Consider the following 21,980-nt stretch of genomic DNA (forward strand, 5'->3'; position numbering starts at 1 on the left):
CAGTGCCGAGAGGACTGCTGTCTCTCTCCCAGCGCCCTGACCTCGGGCTCGCAGCAGACACGCCGGGCACCCTGGTAGATGGACGCACATGAGGAAGAGATGGGGGGTTTGTCCCAGGCAGCGAGGGGCTCCCCGTCCAGCTCAGCTCACCCGCTTTGCTAGGCATCACTTCATAGGTGTTTCTTAAAATCTCTTGTCTCATTGCCACACCGTCAGGAACATGGCCCCACCGTGATCTAAACACTCCTTCTCCCCATGGCCCCAACTGTTTCTAGTAATAGGCATGCAACCATATGTGTGTCGTCTATATGTGTATTATGTAGGTATATATGCGTGTGTAAATATGTCTGTCTACGTGTGTGCATGTACATGTATACACACATACACACAACTCCAGAGCGAGCGGAGGCAGGAGTTGTGCCTTGTTTAGGAAGATGGGTTCCCAAGCTGACTCCCAGCGGGCCCCTCTCAGATCCCCTGACACAGACCAAAGTCTGGCTGGTGGGTTGCTCACACCCAGTTTCTAAGCCAGGCTGGTAGACAGGCATTTGGTCTGGTTATCTGGGTCCATATTTGCAAAACATCCAGCATTCTGATTCCATCAGGATCAGGGCTGAACATAGCCCAAGGGGACACTGAAGGACACACGTGACATCCTCCCTTCTAAGTCAAGGCAGATCCCGAGCGTTCCGAGCGCTTCTCTGCAGACTCACGGTGCTGCTGGAACGTTCCATCCCAGCTGGGCTGCAGGGATGGAACACATTCCAGGAGCGGCAGAACCAATGAGGAAAACCTCTTCAATCTTACCCTGCTGCTCTCGGCCACTCTCTGCGCGGCTTCCCGGGCCATGGCCTTGGCGACAGAGGTGGAAACCGGGGTGCCCTGTGGCTGCGGGAGGATCCGGCTGGGCGAGGGCGACCGCCTTCCGGGACCCGGGCCCTGGAGGCCAGGCGGCTCCAGCATGTGCCCGTGGGCAGGGGCAGGCACCCGACTCTGCTCCCAGGCCTCGTCCACCTTGACATGGGGACCCAGGTGTTCATCTTTGGTATCAGGGGCTCCGGCACTTGCTAATGGCTTCGGTGTGGGAGCAGTTCTGGGGTGAGGGGTTGGAGGCACCAGGAGGTCGGCGGGAATGGCAGCAACAGCAGAGTCTATGGACTCGCCCTGCGCAGAGAGGGTCCTCACAGTCACACCCTTGGCTTCCAGGCTCCGCAGCCGCACGAGCTCCACGGCTGTGCTGTCCGCCGTCGGGGAGATGACCTCAGCCACCTGCGCATAGAGAAAGGCAGCTCACAGCTGGCCCCGGGTATCACAGGCAGTTGCTCTCCATGTGCCCGTGAAATGGGAAAGGCCAGCCCTCAGACTGCCTCTCGTAGTCAGGGACTGGGGCCCAAACTACATCCGACCCAAACCACATGGCGCAGCCTGGAAATCAGGTAAGTTTCAGAGAGGGCCAGGCAGGGGAGGCCTGCAGGCCCCAGGATCTGCCCAGCCATTGGAGGCTGGGAGGGCCATTAAGCACGCCCCTTTTCTTCCCAGTTCAGAACCAAGAGAGGCAGGGGCCAGAGAGGGATCACAACAGGAGGTTTACTACTGCCAAAGCTGAGCGGAAGGAAGGGGCTGGGCGAGGCCAAACTGGGCTTCCTACTGCAGTGAGAAGACAGGACTGAGGCCTCTTCTGCACGAGCAGGACCTGCCACAGGAGGACTTCCCCACAGAGAAGGGAGCAGAGGGGAGTCATGCAGCCTGCAGGAGAGGGGAGAACAGAGGGGAGTCATGCAGCCTGCAGGAGAAGGGGAGCAGAGGGGAGTCATGCAGCCTGCAGGAGGGTGGAGCAGAGAGGAGTCAAGCAGCCTGCAGGAGGAGGGGAGCAGAGGGGAGTCATGCAGCCTGCAGGAGGGTGGAGCAGAGAGGAGTCATGCAGCCTGCAGGAGGAGGGGAGAACAGAGGGGAGTCATGCAGCCTGCAGGAGCAGGGGAGCAGAGGGGAGTCATGCAGCCTGCAGGAGGGGGGAGCAGAGGGGAGTCATGCAGCCTGCAGGAGGGGGGAGCAGAGGGGAGTCATGCAGCCTGCAGGAGGGTGGAGCAGAAAGGAGTCATGCAGCCTGCAGGAGGAGGGGAGAACAGAGGGGAGTCATGCAGCCTGCAGGAGCAGGGGAGCAGAGGGGAGTCATGCAGCCTGCAGGAGGGGTGAGCAGAGGGGAGTCATGCAGCCTGCAGGAGGGGGGAGCAGAGGGGAGTCATGCAGCCTGCAGGAGGGGGGAGCAGACGGTAGTCATGCAGCCTGCAAGAGGAGGGAGCAGAGGGGAGTCATGCAGCCTACAGGAGGAGGGGAGCAGAGGGGAGTCTTGCAGTCTACAGGAGGGGGGAGAACAGAGGGGAGTCATGCAACCTGCAGGAGGAAGGGAGCAGAGGGGAGTCATGCAGCCTGCAGGAGTGGGGAGCAGAGGGGAGTCGTGCAGCGTGCAGCAGGCAGCTCTCACAGAGCAAGTGGGAGAGAGCTCAGCCACTCACATCTGTCCATCAAATACCTCACTCCCTCCTCCTTGGGACAAACGGGATGGGAAGGATGGAGGATAGACAGAAGCTTCTCAAGCCTCCCCCACAGGCAGCTGTGTCTATTTCATGTGCCAGCACAGGCATGGGGCTGATGTGATGGGTTTCCCTGCTGCAAGCCTGAGGACAGGCTTGCTTCTCAGAGTCAAGGCCCGGTCATTTGCTGATGGGCAGACCCTACAGTGTTGGCCAGGAGTGCTCCCCTTTGGGCCTTAATACCATCTTGCCAAGAATCAGTTCATTGGAATTCAAAGGCCAGTCACGTTTTGAGGGGGCCCTCATATTGTGGGACTCAAGACAAGTGGGTTTTTAATACTGAGGGGAGGAGAAAAGAAAAGGTCCAAAGCAGGGCAGATAATCAGAGTGGAAGGGAGGCAGTGAGAATTCTGGAAAGGAGGGGGACAAAAATGGATGGGGTTCTCAGTGCTCTGTGGCCAGGCCTTGGGGTGGCGGTGTGGGTGGTGTTTAATAAGTGCTGGTGGATCTTGGGGTGGAGGAGGGAGGAAAGACGCTTCCCATGGTCAACCCCACACTGAGCAGATATCGGGCCAGTCCTGGGTGCACCCCCCCAACAAAACTCACCCTGTGTCCCTTTGCATACACGCCATAGCCTGTAACATTGGCTCCATTGGACAGCCCGGTGGTCGTCAGAGTGGGCGGCCTCCAGGAGACCTGCACGGTGGCTGAGCTGGCCCCAGCTTGGACAGTGACATCTTGTGGGGGAGCCGGAGGACCTGAAGGGGACAGAAGGCAGAGAAGTTTCAGAGCGTGGCCCCTGGCAGGTGAGCTGTTACTATACTACACCTGGAGGGTCTCACTTGGAAATGACGTCATTCGTTAAAGTTGCCAGGGCCAGGAGGAGAGATTAGGAAGTGTGAAAGAGGCAGAGAGAGCTCGGGAAAGCAGCAGCTCCCAGGATGCGTGCTGCACTGTGGCCTTAACCTCTGGGGGCATTCATTCTCCCTTCCAGAAACGCCTGCTGCCTGGCTCTCAGCCTATGTGACTGGACAAAGCTACCTGGACCCTGTTGCCAGGCCAGCCGGTGATTCGGGACTGGCTGGTCAGCCCCATGATCAGTTCTGGACGGGCCAAGGAGATCGCAGTGTTGGGCAGAGGAGAGGGATCCCTCCCTCTGCCTCTCCCCTCCTCTTCTGCTCCCCTCTTCCTCCCTCCTGCCTTCCCTCCATCCTTCTCTCTCTCTCTTCATTGGACTTAAGCCTGGACTTGAGCCTTCATTGAACGTAAGCCTGGACCACTGAGCACCCATCTTGCCAGCTGGTGGGAGAAGGACAAAACTGAAAGATGGAGAGAGACGGGGTTCTAATGAAGCCGTGTGAACCCGAGAATCCAGCTCTGCACACAGACTTTCCAGCTGCACCCGCTGACACACTTCCTTTTGTGCTGAAGCCGGTTGGAACTGTGCTTGTTGGATGTTGCGAGATGAAGTCTTGAGTAGTTGACTTGAGCAACAAGGAGGCAGGGCTCATGTCACCAGTCATTCTGGACGGCTCCTGGGGACAGCAGGATTGCCCATCCTGCACTGACCCTTTCCTCTAGGTCCGTGCAAAACTCCCCACATCTGCCCGCTTGGAAGGATGGGAAGGAATGGATTTGTAACTTTGAGGGAAGGCTCCACACGCTCCAGGGCCCAGCTGAAGCCCCCCAGCTCCAGATTTCCAGGGAGGAGAGCAGGGGCTGTTCCCTGAGGATGTCCACATGCTGCGCCTTCTTCTCACTCTCATACTTCATCTCACCAATCCTCACACTCCTGTGATCTCAGCACATCCCCACTGTGCACAGGAGGAAATTAAGGGAAGCCACTCAGCTGCTAAGCGTGGGAAGCAGAATTCATGAGGCACGTGCCCGCAGCCCATGGGCCAAGGCACATACGACCCCACTCTCGATGACGTGCTGTGATAAAGGTCTTTAAAACCTCTTTGCAACTCAGCTCAGAAGTTAAATCCCGACCAGACAGTTCCATTAAACATGACACATCGCCTCATTACTCTTAAGGGCAAAGGTCAAGCCCTGAAATGGGTCTGGGACTTTTCACGGCACCCCCTGCATGAAGCGAAGTCGCAGCAGAGGGCAGGTGTGTGGGTGACAGGAGACTCGAGGAGCTGATGCTCTGCCAGCTGCAGCCCATCTCTCCGCCCCGGCCCAGAGACGGCTGACCGGGGGGGAAGTGTGCTGGAGTCCGTCGCATAGGGGCATTTAGAACCCCAACGCCGGAGTTCAGACTGAGCTGGGTTCAGGAGGCAGCCTCACCTCTCCCCCCGGGAAAGCTCTCCCCATTCCTGCCACTCATTTCACTCTCCGCGGTCCAGACACCCCTCCTTCTGGACAGGCAATGGAAATAGCCTGCTATGGGATGAGAGCCCAGGGGGCTCCCTCAGCCCTCCCGCCACGTGAGGACACGGAGAGAAGGTGCCATCTAGGAACCAAGAAGTGGTTCTCACCAGACACCAAGTCTGCTGATGCCTTGATCGTGGACTTCCAGCTTCCAGAACTGTGAGAAATCAATGTCTGTTGCTGAAGCCCCCAGTTTATGGCAGTTTTATCAGCCTGAGTGGACTAGGATACCCAGTGGTCGGAAGTTAACCTACGGGAACACTCCCTGTGCTTGGCATCTTCTCCAGGGTCCCATTCCCCTCCATCTCAATGTGAGCTCCTCCAGGAAGCCTTCCCCCCGTCCCACTGGATGTGCTCCTCATCCTCGTCTGAGTCCCCGGGAGTCCCTGCGATTGGTGCTTCTCGTTTCTTCACCTCAGCACCGATGGCAAGATTTCAGGGGAGGCATCCGTGGACAGAGGGGTCCTCACTATCCTGGTTTTCCTGACTGATGCCCTGGAAGCCAGGCAGGAAACCAAAGGTCATCACAGAACGTGGATGAATTGACCTTTGTAAATTACTTCCTACCCGGACGCGCTCCTCTCCCTAAAGCAGTGTCTGTCCCACCTGCCCCTGACCTTGCTGCCTTGTATATGAGACTCTAATTGACTATGGATTTCACAAATACTGGAGAGCTCAATGAAAGAAAAAGTGAATCCACCGTGAATTGAAAAGCCAATCTTGCATTAGAGCAGAGTTTGTGCAGTTGGTAAAAATATTCTGGAGGATGACTGAATTGTTCGTGAAACTGTTGGGAAATGAGGTTGCGCAGGGCTGGGTTCATTAATCTCGGAAGAGAAATCCAACAAGGAGAGCATCAAGACAGGTGTCTCAAGGGAACTATATGACCGTCACAGGACTGAGACAGGGCCTAGGCCTAATGAACGATGCCTTCAAATATTTTTGCAAAACAATCTTCTTCGCTCAAAGAAGGCTGCTCTTCCCCAGGTGTCCAGACCCCTATCCTGGGCACAGCCGACCTGCTTGGAAGGGCTACCTTGTGTGTGCATCCAGCAAAAATTAGCACAACAGAAATCTCTGGGCGTCCAGGTAGTAGTTGCCCCTTAGCACTGGGATCCTGATTAATCAGAAAACCAGCAGACCCAGCAGCCTCGTCCCCCTTGTCCCACGTCTTCACAGTGTCCCGGGAGTGTGCGTGGGAAGGGGAGGGGAGCCCACTGCTCCTCCTGTTACAGCTGAGAGTGCCGAGAAGGAGCCGGCGGCTCGCGAACCCCCAGAATCGCGCCAACAGTGGGACTCCCTGTCTTCTTCTCAAGTTCACCCACATGTGAGAGAGAGAAAGAGCAATTCTGAGAGGAGTGTGGGCGCTCAACGAGCACGTGCCGGGAGAGGATGCTGCAAGGAAGAGGAATGCCTGTCCCCTAGGATGGTCTCAATTTCCTCCTGTCTTTGTAGGACTGAGCCTCTTGCAAATGCAAGCATGAAAAGAAACATTTTCAACAACATGGCCCCTAAACAAATCCCAAGTATTCCTTCTGTCTCACACACACACGCACACACACACATACGCACACACGCCCATGTTCCGGGCTTCCTGGGTGATTTAAGGCATTTTCCAGGAAAATGGTGGTTGCATGCAGTTTTCCCCTCTGCTCCCTCCCCCGGCCCCTCCCGTTGTACAGGGTGACATCCGGCCTCGTCCCCCTTGGGGGGACCCCATGGATGGACAGGCTCACCTGCAGGCAACGTGGAGAACTCCACGAAGGCCTCCTGCTTCTCCCGCTGCTCCAGGGGCAGCTGCCACGGCATCTGGTGGGGTTTGGCCAGAACCTTCACCTTGTAGGCCATGTTGGGTCTGAGATTAAAGAACTGGTACTTGTACCGCGCAGCCTTGACGATGTCAAACTCCTCCTCGTTGAGGAAGATCACATGGCTGTAGTTGCTGTTGGTGGGCAGCCAGGAGAGCTGGGCGGAGATCTGCGTGATGTTGTCCACCCGCAGGTGGGAAGGGGCCACCACCACATCCTTGCCCACCAGCAGCGTGCACTGCAGCTCGTCCGAGCTGCCCCTGCTGGTCATGCACTGCACGGAGATGCGGTAGGTGCAGGCCGCCATGTTGAGCTTCTCGATGAGGGCCTTAGTTCTGCCGCCTAGCGTGAGGCTCAGGCGCGTCTCCTTGTCCACCAGCACGTTGTAGCTGCTCACCGTCCCCCATCCCGGGGGCACTGCCGGGGGCTCCCAGCCCACAATGACACTTTTGGCAAGTTGTTTGATAAGGGTGATTTTTCTAGGGTAAGGCACGATGTCTTCTCCAATGTCATCAATGTTCATGTCCAGCGTCCCCGCGCCATTGTCGGTTATGCCGGTGTCTGTCTGAGTGGGGGAGTGGAGGTCAAGGATGCTCTCCCCCTCCACGCCGAAGCTGGAATGGTTGATGAAATTCTGATCCTGTTCATTTCCCAGTGCACTTGCCAGTCGCGACTCGTTGTCCTGGACAAAATCCACAAAGTTGGAGGGTACCAGACCCCTCTGCCCATCCAGGAGTTCGCCTGTTGGGTACAAGGGCAGCGTTATCCTCTGACCATCTCCTCAGGCCCTGAGTCCTGCAGCCGACTCTGGATCTCTCCCTGATGGAGCCATCCGGTAAAGCAACAGGGCTTCGGTGAGATTCCTCGGCTCTTTACAGGAATCTGTTCACACATCACCTCCTCAGGACCCCAGCCCCACCACCCACAACCCAACCTTGCCATCTGCTACCCCCCATTAGTCTGCCTGGTTTTCTCCACTGTGCTTATCGCAATCTGAAACTTCCGTTCATCTATCTGCGTGTGGTGATGAGCCCCTTCTACCTGGGGCAATGCCCCTCGGGGCAGGGAGATTTGTCACCACACTGAACGTCCTAGAGGGACACATGGTACATGGCAGGTGCTCGGTTAGGGTTTGATGGAAGGACGAACAAACACGTAAAATAGGTGGGTTTTGGAGGTTAGAAAAATAGACATCTCACTCTTAATTTTGGTTGAGCAATCATGCGAATAGGAATTAAAGGGGACTTTCCTCTTGCAAAGCTATGTCCATCTTAATGAAATTCCCGACGTGTCCACCGGGGGTGAGACAAGACTATCAATTTGGTGCCAGAACCACCTGTAGGTTAAGTGGCAAAAAGATGCCATCAGGCTAGCTCTCGTGGCTACGGGCGGTCATGGTGGGGACCCCTTTATATTTCGTGAAATGGCCTAGCTTCTGTGTATTCGCTCTATTAGTGGGGCTCAAAAGCAGACGCCCGGGAAACTGAGGAGCACTTTGAGGAGCTTCAAAGATGACGCTGTTTGGATAACCTTCCAGCACCAGCAGGAAGGGCCATCTGCTCCCACACATCACAGAGTGTCCGCAGGCAAACGGCTCCATGGAGGCCAAGGGACCCACGGAGGCTGGGAAGAGCTGAGCACTGGGGGCTGCTCTCAACAGACCCTCGACTCAGGACATGCAACTGGCCTGGGGGAGTGCATGCGGCCATTTAACCCGTCCTGGGTTCAACCAGAATAAACAAGGCCTCTGACTCTGCTCCTGAGCCCATGGAGGGCGAGGGTCCTGAGATTGACTCTGCCTGGAAGGTGTCCTATAAATACAGCCTCCTTTCCACACAAGGGGAGATGCTGGTGATGATGATGTGATGACTAACATTTATTGAACAACTACTGTATACCAAGCCCTCTTCTGACCTCTTCACACCTATGACCTCATTTATCCTCACAGCCACCCCACAAGGTGGGAACTACTACTATGTCCATCTACAGCTGGGGAAACTGAGGCACAGGGCAGTGAAGCAAAGCTTCCCACTATCACACAGATGATGGGACCCTGAGCATGGCAGCCTGCTTGTGATCAGGCCTCTGGGAGGTTTATGTGGCATGAAGCCTGGTGTGAATGTTCCGGAGATTTCCAGCAAGGGTTTTCTGGCAGCCGCCTTGGTCCCATATTTCTACATTGGTGTGAAAACCAGTGAAAGTAACGTGAATTTATGTTAAGAGTTCAAACTCTTTTGCCACCAATCGTGGTGAAATTTCTGGGGTGGAGGATCCACGACTGTGCTCCCGAGAACCGACAAGAAATGATGCCGCCCACAGGCTCCTGAGCATCAATGGAGGCAGCCTGACGTCACGCCAATGAGCACCCAGGACAAGAGCTGAGGGCCTCTGTCCACGAGGTCGTGAGAGAGAAACCTGCTAGTTTAGCAGGAAATAGTCCTCCACGCAGGTGAACCAGGAAGAAACCAAGAGCCTACTGTGTACAAGGCGATGGAGAAGTTTTGGGGGCTCAGGGATCTTGATTTATGAAGCTGCTGGCGCTGTCACATGATCATCCTCAAGCTAAAAAGGTGACAGAAGGTCAGGCATTTCAGGCAGAGGAGTTTACATTTCCTGATTTCAAACTGTGGGAGGGGCCCTGGGAGGATGTGGGCCAGACCACCCTAAGCGAACAATGGAAGCTCAAGGTCAATGGGATGGTGCTGAGCCAGGGGAGGCCACCTGGAAGGCGCCCTGGCCCTGCCACAGAAGACGTCTACTGGGAGACCCGAGGATGCTGGGGCAGAAGATGGAAGAGGGAAGAGAGACTTTTTGGGAACAAGAGGATCCATCAGCCCCGTGTGCCCAGGAAGCCCTGCCGAGACTAACATTATAAAATATCCCCCGAGTGGCAAAGGTCTACTTGGAGTTAAAAATAGGGAATCCCACTCAATCTCAGAAAGGGGAAACTGGTAACTCTGGAGAGCGGGAGGGTCAGAGGAGAGGACTGGGGCAGCCAGGAGCGATTTGGGAACCTGGCCGGTCTATCAGGCCCCCGGACAAATTGCCTGGGGTGGACTGGGCCCCTGTGCGCCGACGGGCCCACATCCTAACACACCTTCGTAGAAGCCGTCCTCATCCATGTCTCCATAGACGTAGAGGTATTTCCCTGCCGTGAGGGGCAGCTCAGCTTCCGGGTTCTCATTGGGCCCATCAAAGGGGTTGTAGCTGGGGGGAGAAAGGAGACTCATTCAGTGGATGCCCTGGATGGAGAGGGGTCCTGGCCCCTCCCTGCAGAGTGCAGGCTGCCACGATGCTTCTGTCTCCTCTTCCTGGCAAACTACAGACCCACATGACGGCTCAGTGCAATGAGTCCTCTGTACACGGAGAATTCAGGCCATTGTTGCCCTGCTCATAGATTTAAAACAAAAAGTTAATTCTGAAACCACATCGAAAGCTCAGAGCCCTTCGTATCAGATGACACGTTTATAATTCCGATATTTCTGTTCACACCTGTCACTTCTGCCATAACTATAAATTTCCAAATTACTAAGTAAGTAAGAAATTAACCCTCTGGTCTTTTGATATATATTATTTAGCAAAGGTAGAATCATGTTACATATACTATTTAGCAATCTGCTTATTTTTTACACTTTGCAAGATGGCAGGACTATCCTTCCACCTCATGAAATATTCTATCATATCCTTTTTAAGGGATGTGTAATATTCCACTGAACAGGTTAGCATACTTTATTTAACCAATTTCCTAGTGTTAGGCATTGATGTTGCTTCTAGATTTTGGCTAATATAATCAGTGTTGCATCATATATTCTTATAAACATATCTTTGCACACATCCACACTTTCTTCCTAGAGATAAATCCCTAGGAAGTATATTTGTATGTACTGCCAAAATGCCCTGAAAAATGGATGCGCCACTTTACCTTCTTCTCCTCCAGGAGTATAAAAGTGCCCACATTCTCAAATCCTCAATTGAGGAATTAACATTTTTTAAAGTCATGTCCAACTTGCAAATAAAACTTTTGTTAGACGAGTTTTGGATTTTCTAATTAAAAGGGGGTGACGGAAATGGGGATTGTTTGGACACAAGGAGTGAGGGTCCGGGGTCCAGGATGACTCTAAGCTTTCTGGCCTTGGGGTGAGCAGATGCGGATACAATTGCTGAGTGGGGGTCCCTGGGAGGGCCACTGGGTGCACGGAGGACGGAGACCAAGTGTTCACTCTGGATGTCTTACGTGGATTAGGTGGTGACTACATGAGCTCAGAGAGGACATGGGCTGGAGACAGGGACTGGAGTGGTCGGTGTGCAGATGAAGAGTCCACCTGAGGTGGGAGGAGGGAGGGAGAAGACAGGAGATGGGCCCCGGCTTCAGGAAAGCCCACATTCAGCTCTCAGGAAGGGGAGTCTCAGCTGGTGAAAGAGAGGCTCGAAGAGGCCAGAGGTGAGAGGAGCACGGTGGGAGCTGAGGGGGTGTGGAGGTCAGAGAAAATGACCATCCACCGGGGATGAGCGGGTAACGGACGGGGTCTGTCTGCGCAGAGCACTGCTGTCTGTATATAAAAAGGAAGGGGACCCTGACACAGGCCACGGGTGGGGCTTGATGCGCAGTGCTGAGCTCAAGACTCCAGAAACGAAAGATGCAGGAAGTGTCCAGAATAGGGAAACTTCAGGAACAGCCCAGCGGTTGTCCAGGGCGGGTGGGGATCGAGGGGACGGGGGCGACAGCTGGAGGGGACGGGGTTCTTGCTGAGGTGATGGAGACATTCTAAACTCGACGGTGGCCACGGCGGCACACATCTGAGAATACGCTCAAGCCCATGAAACAGCACGCGGCAGATGCGTGAACTGTACAGTGTGTGAATTATATCTCAGTAAAGCTGCTGGAGGAGAAGGGTGGGGCGCCTGGGTCAGCGAGGGTCGTCTGGTTGTGCGCATAGCCGGGAAGCAGAGCCTCGAGGGAAGAGAGTGAGGCGTGGTGCCGGAGGGGAAGCGAGGCTGGCGAGGCTTCTCTGGTTTTAAGTTTGGGGAAACGTCTAAGCAGGTTGTGGAACAATGACAGTGTTTAGCCCCAGGGGAAACCCAAACTCCCACTTTAACCTTCAGAGCCACTCCTCTGGGGGCCCAAGGGCACTGAGAGGACCGGGGTGTGCACAGCTCTCTCTGGGACTGGCATTCTGGGCTACTCACAGTTTGGTTTGGTTTGGTTTGGGTGGGGGGAAGGGTGGTAAAAAGAATAAACCTAAAACCATCACCGGGAAAACACAAACAGCTCCAACAAAGGACGGACGCAGACGTTGGCGCACTGCTGGTGTGACTGCGTATCATGGATAAACTCGGTGGGGAACTGTGCTCGCTCCTCGCCTGTGGACTCCGTCCTCAGGTGCGTTAGCTCTTGGGCACCTGTCCCCAGAATAAGCCTCCCTTTCTACGAAAGTGGAGGCAGTGGAGGCCAGCGGGCATTCTGCAGGTGGCCCCACACGTCACACTGCAGCTCCGAGGCGCCAGGCTCCTGGGGGGGCAGGGAGGGTGTGCGGCTCACCGGGCCCCAGCTTGGCTAGAGAAACAACCTCGACATGGGCCAGCTCAGCATCCCAGCCGTCGCCCAATTTGCAGTATTGAGGGCTCCGGGTGAAGAGCTGTGCCCCATCCTCACCCACATACAGAATGAAAGAACCACTCTCCTCTCAGACACGGGGCGGGACTGAGCCCTCCTCAGGCCCCGCTGACAGTGGCCTCTCATGTCTTCCCAGCACTGTGGCAGTGTCCCCAGGGACAGTGTGATGGGCTTGTGTGGGGGTGCAGCCAGCACTCAGCTCCCAGGCCCTGGGAGAAGGGACGTCCTCAGCGAATGGAGGGTTCCCCAACGCAACACCTCCCGTGCCCAAGGCCTCCTGTGCTCACGGGTGCTCAGGAGGTGCAGAGAGGAGCATCACTCTCACCTGTAGCGGGCAACACACAAGTGGACCTTTCCCGAGTATCTCTGCTTGGAGGCATTGGAATTCCGTTCATTATCCATCTGTTAAAGACACAAGTGGATACGCGGGCTGCTGAAGCTGTAGGTTTCACACTTCATGCCAGAAACACACAGGGAATCCCTTCCGCAGTCTCACTGGGCTTCAGGGCCTCAGAGGGTGGAACTCTCATGAGACGCTGCTACACCCATATTCTCAGGCTTAGGTCTGAGCCCAGAGACAAAGCGGGTCCCTCAGCGTGGGTTCCTTGGTCACACAGAAGGATGTTTATAAAGAACTCGTCTCCCCATACCAAGATTGGACTCAAGGTGGGGACCCTCCCCAATGTAATTTAAGACATGGGATGCTCACCGAGCCAGACCCAGGGCAAGTGCCAGACCCTGCTAGGCTCCTTGGAAGACACAAAGACAGACAACAATTTGTGCCCTCTGCCCTTGAGGGGCTCAGTCCAGAGAGGGAGACAGAAGCGCATCGGATCATCCGATAGTGCACTGTGCTCCAGGACTGGGACATCCTGGAAGACTGCGTGGAGAAGGTGACATGGGGTGCACTTTCCTCCGTCCTACTCTTCTTTGCTGTCCCGGAGTCTGCGGAGCACCAGGACTGCCTGTGCGTGTTTCCTTACACCAGCTACGACAATCTCTGGGGTCAGGAGGGGGTGAAGGAGAAGCCCATCGTTGGTCAACGGGGCTGGAGGAGGAAGCGTCGTCTTTTCTCATAGGAGTGGGAGTGAATGTGGGCAGGAGTGTGAGTTCCTTCCCCAGACAGGAAGGCAATGTCTCTGCTCTCGTCCCTACTCATAATACCAGACTCTGCACAGCAGTCGGAGTGGAATTAGACCGTGTTACTCCATCCTAAAACCTTTCAGTGGCTTCCCACTGGGCTTAGACAAAAATCAAGAGCTTCCCTTTGGCCTATGGCCTCAACTCGTCTCTCCACTCCTCCCAGCTCCACTCCAGCCCAATGGCCCTCTTCTGGGCTCCTTCATGGATACAACACAACACAAGTAGCCCAATGGCTGTTCTGAGGAAGGCTGCCCTCGCCTCTGCCTCATCACTCTGGGTCACTGGCTTGTGTCGTCGTCACAACACTCGCTGTTACCTGACTTTTTAAGTGTTGACTTGTTTATCATCTGTCTCCCCAGGAGAACAGCATCTCCATGAGAGCAGGGACCTTACCTGTCTGTTCATGGGGAGCCCTCACATCGGGCAGCACATGGTAGGTGGTCCGTGAAAACTGGTTGAGAGAATTAATGGGAGTGAGGGAAGAAGCCGGGAGAAGGAAGAAAGACGAAGAGGATGAGGAAGAAAGAACGAGGGAGGATGCTCAATGTCACCCCAGACATCATGGCACAGACAGGCCAGTGGGCCCTCTGCCAGGACAGGACTCACGTCTGGCTCAAATCTGCATCTTGGGCTACTGGATCTTGACAGAAAGGTGGGCTTGACAGACAGAGGCTCCGGCTTGTCACGGGGGAGCGGGAGGGGCCGGATATATTCACCAATCGCAGCGCGGCTTCCAATAGAGCTCTCTTGACCTGGCCACGAGTATCAAAAAAATGTGAGAAAGACACAAACAAAATAATAAAGCGCACTGGTCATTTGCCTTCTGAGTGTGCCTTTTGCCTTCGTTGGCATAAGCCTTGATCTGTCTACACAAGCTGGTCTGACCCCACCTCCACTCTGGGCAGTCCATCTGGCAGAGTCCACTCCTGGCTATAACAATTGTTTGGTGGTGATGGTGGGGTTGCACGTGAGATGAGAAGGTACCATCAGAGGGAATTTAGTGGGAGTCATTGGCAAAGAGCATCTCCCCTTGCCTGACTTACAAGTGAGAGGCTATGAGGCTCGGTAATGCTGCAGCCATATTACCACCAGGAGGAGGAAACTTTGTCCAAGAATAGAGCCTGCTCATAGAAAAAGGAGCCATAAGATGGAGAGAGGAACTGGATCCTGGTGACATGGTTGGAGCCCTGAATCCAGCTGTTCCTGAAGCTAAACCCACCTACTCTTCATCTACTTTATATGATAAATAAATTCCTTTTTACTCACACCACGTTAGGTTGGCTTTGCTGTTACTTATGACCAAGAGTCCTAACTCATACACAGGGTGGCCAAAGGGCCTGGTTTATAGCTAAAAATACTTCTTATAAGAGACGTATAAGGACCAAAGTAGTTCTCTGCCCTCCCTTCCTCTCAGAGTTGAGAGGGCCGCTTAGGCCTGCCCTCGCCTGGAGGGAGAATGGGGCATGTGACCAGTGCTGGCCTCGACTGTCGGACTGAAGTCAGGCACCCTCCTTAGGATGAGATGGGAAACCCAGAAGCAGCTCTTTCCCTTCCCTGAGCTCCCAGCCCAGTGGGCTGCAGATGCTCCTCCCTGGGTGTAACTGTCCCATCACGGGGTTGCCTCCCTGAAGAACACGACTTACTGAGTCCAAATCAGGAACTGAAACATGATGCAAAACAATGTGGGAGGGGTTCCAACAATGGCTGTGCAGAAGCCACCTACCACAGAGCCCCCGGCTCCAGCCTGACCAAGGGGACAGTGAGAATGCACCACTGAGACAGAGAATCAATGCTGAAATAGGCCCGGGTCCCCTGCTGGGCAGTCAGATCTCAGAGAGCAGGGTCTTGCTCTGGTCACTGCATACAGCCCGAGTGCCCACAGCAGGCCTTGGCCTACAGCAGGTGCAGAGGAAACACTTACTGAATGAGTCGACTCCCAGAAGCCTCAGAAGACCAGCCTAGGACAGAGCCTGGTTGCAGGGTTCCTAGTGCTGCAGACCTGACTTGCTCTCATCTCTCCAAGTGATGGAGAGAGACCCCTGCTCAGGCTTGCCCTGGCCACAGACCCATGAGTGGAAGTGATGTGTCCCGCTTTGGGCAGAGGCTTTTTTGAGCTGGCGTGCAATTGCTGTTACCTTTCCCCTGCAACAGAACATTCCAGAAAGAGGAGGCTCTGTCTGCTAGCCTTGCCGAGGGAAGGCAACGTGGATCCAAGTCCCTAAGCCAGACTGAGAAGGACATGGAGCATGATCGAGACATAGATGTGGCTGTTTAAACCCCTGAGATTTGGGGGGTGTTTGTCACTGCAGCAGAACATGGCCCCTCCTGACTGATACACAGCTTGGTGAACAGCGTGGGATGACGTAACCAACAGAGGTGAATGAATATAGCAGAGTTCCCTCGCATTCACATGTAACTTGCACAATCCAGTTCTCTAGAGGAAAATAATTCATTGGTGTGGTGGGTTTTCCCGGCCATCCTGCTCTGGGTGGATATGAGGTTAGAGGCAGAAACAGGCCATGCCCTTAGGTGGCGCTGGCTCCCACAGGCCCCTCGTGGAGTGAACATGGCACTCTTGTGATTCGACTGCTTCAAGATACATATTTTCTGGAAAATATGGCCGCTAAGCCCAAACCAATGACTTTGTCTGGTGCTTCACCAAAACCAGCTCCAATCCTGGAAGGAAAGCTAGCCGTGCAGGCGGTGGCTCTGGGAGGTGGCGTGCCTCTTCCCAACACGCTCCCTTCCCAGGAGACCCCAGGGATAATTCTGTCCGTGTGCAATTGTTGCCTTGTCTGTTCTCAGATGTGACCCCACTGTACAGAACGCGAGTCCCTCAGGGGCTCTCCATCAACCCTTCATTGCCCTCCTCAGCCCCTGGGCCAAGCTGGCCTCAGGCAGGAGGGAGCTGAGGGCATGAGCACACATCCGCCCGGGGCCTTCTCCGGCCCTGTGCTGGCCCTGCCTGTGCCTCTTGCCCTCGGACTGTGTAAAGAGGGAAGCCCAGCCAGCGCCTGAGCTCCCGGGTGGCGCTCACCGTTAAAGGGATCCCTGCCCTGTGCAGTCCAGGAAGGACCTTGGGGAGGTCTCAGGATGGCCGGAGGAAGCTCTCTCATAGGCTTCTTCCCGAGGACTGATAAGCGATGCCAGCACAGCAAGGATGATGTAAGGATGACGCCAACTGTGCAGGGGCCTTGCGCCAAGTGTGGGGCGAGGCAACAGTTAACTAAATGAGCTAGGTCAGTTAGGATGATGACCTCCCAGTGGCTACACGGAAGCCTTGGCACAAACCTGTTCTTCTGCCGAGACCTGAGCACTCAGCTTGGCAGAGACGCAGTCCTGTTTTGCTTGGTTCTTAGTCAGGGTCCATTTTCCACTGTCATGAATCAGATCCCTTCTTCCAGGTCGATCTCGACACTGAGTCACTCAGGTAAATCTCTGCTCTCCCTCCACTGACCCCTGAGCTTTCCCCAGAAGAACACTGACGTGCCTCGCAGAAGAGAGTTCACATAGCAGGCCCGAGGCTGCTGTCTTTAGAAGGGCTGAGTCCGGGAACTCAGCTTCTACAATGCTCCCTAACCGATGAGGGGTTTCACTGTAACTAGGCTGCGTTCACAATGTGGTTTTGCCGAGCCTCTGCCTTCCTTCTGGCAGTCCGGGATTCTGGCACATGCTGGGCAGAGGTGCCTATGTGACCAGCCCCCAGTAACACCCTGGGCTCCACGTTTCTAACGGGCACCCCACACTCGCGGCTGCATTTTTCACTGTGAGGAGGGTGCTCTGTGTGGCCCTTGCGGGAGGCAGACAGCATAGCATGCTTGCACATGGATTCCTCCAGACACCCCGTCTCTTCCCTCATGCTCTCACTGGGTACCGGTCCAGTGTCTCTGTAACAGACTGAGCCAGGAGCTCAAGTGTATGCTGAGTCCTGGACTCACCGGGTGTGTGCGGGGCTTGGGGACCCTGAGAAACATGCACTGGCCAACCCTGTAGGACCACCCAACCAAAAACTCCTTTTTCCTCCGGTAAGAATGTAAACTGTCTTATCTCTTCTCACCTGTCAGGGTTCACAGCTCAAACATCGTTTCCCAGAAGCGGCCCTCCCTGGCCACCACAGGTAAGCTGCGCTGGTCACTTTCGATCTTACCACCCTGTCCTCACGCCTGTGCCTGGTGGGAGGCCCCCTGGTCATTCGTCTGTCCACTTGCTTCTTGTCTGTCTCCGCCCATGACAGGAGGCTCCTCGTGGGCCTAGCCATCTGGTTAGCACGGCAGCCTCGACACCGTGAACACGGCCTGGCTGCCCTGTGTGCTCAGACGTGTGGGGGGATGGTCAGAACTTCTTGTCCCTCCGTCTGGTTTACATAGCCACTTAGCGCTCCAGCTAATGCCTGAACAGGAAGGGAAACTACAGGCCACTAATGATACTGAAGGGGGTTTTATCAAGATATGAGCTGCATACATCGTTTCAATAACAAAAAGCACCAAAAAGAACTTATCACATGTCTGATAAGAACTCGGAGAAATGGGGAAGTTCTCTCTCTTTTGTGGAATTCCAAAATGGGGTTCAGACACTCATCTCCCCTAAATTTTTTTAGAAAATCAACTTTTTAAACAGATAGATATACGCGGGCCTGCATTCCATTAACCTGTGTGTCGGGTTAACCTCCAGCAGGAGGATGCTCCCAGGCTGATTGGAGAACTCCGCCGCGCCTGGACTGGAAGGTTAGTTAGATGCCTCTCTGATCAGCCTGCCTGCAACTAAGACAAAAATCACCCCCCGCGTCACGCAGAGTGAGACTTCCTGCTCCCCACTCTGCCTCCCAAACACAAATGTGACGGGGAAGCATTACAACGCCCCGCCGTTACCACGGCTGCCTTTGTCGGAACCGACAAGTCCCGTTGGCTGGCCTTGCTGGCGTCCGCAGTCCCACGGTGGTGGCCCACTCTCCCCAGGTACCATAAGAAGGTGCCATCAGACACACTAGCTGTGCATAAGCTCCTGCGCAGCTCGCTGGCCGCCCCTTCTCCACTGCAGCCGAGGCCGGGACAGGCGCTTACCTTTGCTGATGGAGGGGGCTAGTCCGTTCATGTACGGCGGGAAAGGCTTGCTGGGGGACGTGGGGACATCCAAGGAGGCCACAGAGCTGCCGCCCAGCAGGTCAATCTTGCCCGCGTGCTGCCGGAACTTTTCCAGGTCCCGGGACAGCAGGCTGAACTGCTCACTCTGCGTCCGGCATTTCTCCTCCAGCTCTCGCACCTTGCTCTGCATGGGAGAGGCAGGGACATGTGTCACCTTGGCGCACCGTGTGGTGGGGACATGTGTGTGACTGTGAGAGTGTGTGGTGTGTGCATGCATGTGTGCTGTGTATGTGTGTGTGAATGTGAGTGGGCATTATACGTATGCATATGTGTGCACATGAATGTGTGTTGTGTGTATGTGTGTGTGTGCACATGTGTAGTGAGTGCAAACATGTGTGTGTGTCTGTGGCGGGGGCTGCCTCCTACCTCCAGGGAGAACAGTGATAACACAAGCGCCGGTGCAGCTGGCGGGTGGCCGAGTTCTCTCCCAGGGTGCGCGTGGGAAACCACTGGTGCCAAGAATCCTGCAAACACGCAGATCCCAGCCAGCCGCGGATTGTGCTGGGCTCTGCGTGCAGCCGGGCACTTCGTGGTTGGCACGCCTCGCCATAGCTGTTTCAAATTTGGAGCACGAGGCCGTGACACAGCCCGGACTTGGGGGAACGGCTCAGTTGCTAACCCACGGTGCATTTTTCTCCAGGGGCACCCGCCCCTGGTGCTGCAGAGCCCCAAGGATCACCGCTTTAGCAACGACAGCAAACTTCCATCTGCTGGATTTGGTCAGCACCACTGCTGCCATCTGCAGAACCCAGAGGCATCTCGGGCGCTCTGGGGAGAGGGAAGCCTCCCTTGGGGACACGTGTCAGGGAGGGAGTAGCCCGGCCAGCTCCCTCCTGTCTTTGCGGCTCCTTCCCTGGCTGGTTCTCAGATTGGGTGGGCATGAGCGAGCCCCTCTCTCTCCTCCCCGGACACTCAGGGACCACAACCCCCCGCCCCCCGCCCGGTGCAGGAGCAAGCCTTTGTCTCCCATGACGAGCGTGTCAGGCACTGGCCCACAGGCGGGCGCCCGCATCCAGGGGGACGTATTGAGGGTCCCTCTGTCTCTTCACTCTATGGTGTTCTCTTCACGGTGCTTTCCACCCCCGATGTTACACTAGCCCCTGATTATTTCTCATCAGCCTGCAGGACTGGATGGTAAGCTCCAAGCCTTTGCTGTCTGGTTCCCTGGTACTCTCTCAATACTTTGCACAGAACCAGGCACACAGTAAGTGGTCGATAAATGTCAATCAGTGAAAAGAGGGGACCCCTGACTTGCAGGCTTCATGTCCTCATGGTGGTGGCTGGTTTCGTGTGCACGGAGTCCCGCCTTGTCTCCGCTCCTCACTCGATGGTAAACGGAAAATCCCATTGGCTGTATTATTAGTTTTGTGTGTTGTCTGGCTTCTCCCGCTAACATGTCAGCTCTGTGAGGGCAGAATTCATGTCTGCGTCTTTCCTGCTGTATCTGCTACCGAGTCAGCGCTCAGTAGAGGTTTAGTTTAATACAGCTGTGCAGGCTGGGATTCGGGAAGAGCAGGGACCGGGACAGACGGGCCCTCAACCCGACTCACGGGCTCGGCAATAGGCCCCCCTCCTTCCCCGCCTTCTGTGTCCTCCGCCTCCCCTCCACCCTTCTCCCCCACGCGGGCATTAAGCTTTTCAGCTCCTTAGTCCAGAACGAAGTGCTATTTATGTTTGAGATCACGGATTTCTAAAAATAAACCTAACAAATCCCAAACCTGTAATTAATTTCTTCATTCTTGAAAAAATCAGCAGGATTCTACTTTTAAAAAGCTGAATGAGCTTGGTGTGAGAGCTGTCTGCCCTGAGGAAGGCAGAGAACTGAATGGGGCACCCCAGGCCCAGGTGGTGAATGTGGAGAAGGCCGCATCGGCCTCCTGCCTGAGCCTGCTCTGTCGGGGAGACGCACGCGCCCAGGGAGCAGCTCTGACCCCAGAGCAGGATGGTGACATCACAAGCCTCGAGACCAAGGGCTCTGGCGTTCCCCGCTCAGCCCCAAGTCGTGAGTGTGCCCCAGGGCAGAGCTGTAGGCCCTTGGGGCACAGGCAGGGTCTTCAGATGTGGAACAGCTGCCAACTACCCGGCCTCGGGCAAGGAGGGCATTAGAAGAGCTCAGGTGGGTCATCCGCATTGCAGCAGGTGCAACGGTGGGGTGCGAGGACGCAGGTGGTTTGTGAAGAATGCAAACGCTGTTTTGAGGGCCACGTATTCATTTCATTGTGCAGCAGGACAATGCAATGGCACATCAAACCTTGATACCACCTGCACGTGAAAAATGACCCAACTAAAAAGCAGACTGACTTTTCACTTAAGTAACATTCTTGAGATGACAACATCACCGTGAAGGAGAACACCTGTCAGGGCTGGGCTGCTGGAGGTGTGACTATTAACAGGTAACGAAGGTGCATCTTTGGGGTGATGACGCCACCTGTATTCCTGACTGCGGTCACATGAGCCTACACGTGCAATTAAATCCCACAGAGCTCTACGCCAAAGGAAAAAACACAAGTGAGTGTGAAAACTGGGGAAACCCAAACGAGGTCTGGAGTGTGGCTCCTCGTCGGCTTCCTGGTTTTGACAGCGGACTATTGTCAGCTAAGACACTGAGCGACGGGTGCACAGGAGCCATCTGTGTTTTTTGTGTAACTTCTCGTGAATCTAAAATTATTTCAAAGTAAAAATTTTTTAAAAGCGAACAGATGTAAATAAAATATGAAATAATAACAGAGGTGGCTGCAGCTACGATAAAATTCACGGAGGTGGTGCGTGAGTGGCTGGTGCGGGAGACATCAGGCCAGATGAAGTGCAGCCGAGCCTCAGTGAGCCTGGACCGGGCTAGGGAACGGACACACCTCTGAAGCAGAGCCCACAGGCTCAGCTGCCGGACCTGAGTTGCTGGGGGAGGAGGTGGGTGGAGCACAGAGAGGCAGGAGGATGGATGGCCTGCTCCCCGCCAGGCCCTGCAGGACTCTCAGTCGTGACCGGGGAGAGAGGCCAGGAGTCACGGACAGGTGGCTAGACGGCAGCACATTCCACCTGTTACTACTGGATGTCCTTGGTACCCACTGCTGGCAGGGCCCGGGACCTGAGCTCCCTGAGGGCACCCCCCCAGTCACTCCCTCCTTCCAGGGAACGTGTCTTTGTTCCAGGGTCCTCTTCACAGATGGGGACTGTGACGTCCATTTCCAGCAGCTGGCACAGGAGTTGCCGGTAGAAACGCATGTCGGTTCTGAGCAGCTCGCTCACGTTGTGCCATGATGACGGGGGGAGGGTCCTGGGGGCAGGCAGGTTTGGAGCCAATGTCAAACCATCAGGGCAAAGTGGATGTCCACAGAGGCAGTGGGGAAGGAAAAGGAGAGAAGGGGAG

General features: G+C 55.2%; 1 protein-coding gene across 31 annotated transcripts in view; it reads right to left on the reverse strand.

Moving 5' to 3' along the window:
• Positions 1-21,980, reverse strand: part of RIMBP2 (RIMS binding protein 2) — a 250,446-nt gene that overhangs the window by 31,954 nt on the left and 196,512 nt on the right. For all 31 annotated transcript variants that reach the window (XR_011541897.1, XR_011541896.1, XR_011541895.1 and 28 more), the window contains 7 exons: positions 18,533-18,737; positions 14,079-14,224; positions 12,655-12,731; positions 9,813-9,922; positions 6,644-7,456; positions 3,138-3,289; positions 808-1,269 (listed from right to left, as the gene is read on the reverse strand). Coding sequence is in view for 27 of the 31 variants with exons in the window: in XM_070627332.1 (XP_070483433.1) it covers positions 808-1,269; positions 3,138-3,289; positions 6,644-7,456; positions 9,813-9,922; positions 12,655-12,731; positions 14,079-14,224; positions 18,533-18,737 (1,965 nt within the window). In the remaining 4 variants the exon portion in view is untranslated. The remainder of the gene's footprint in view (positions 1-807; positions 1,270-3,137; positions 3,290-6,643; positions 7,457-9,812; positions 9,923-12,654; positions 12,732-14,078; positions 14,225-18,532; positions 18,738-21,980) is intronic.

The sequence above is a fragment of the Equus przewalskii genome, chromosome 7, assembly GCF_037783145.1.
Source record: "Equus przewalskii isolate Varuska chromosome 7, EquPr2, whole genome shotgun sequence".
Lineage (NCBI taxonomy): Eukaryota > Metazoa > Chordata > Mammalia > Perissodactyla > Equidae > Equus > Equus przewalskii.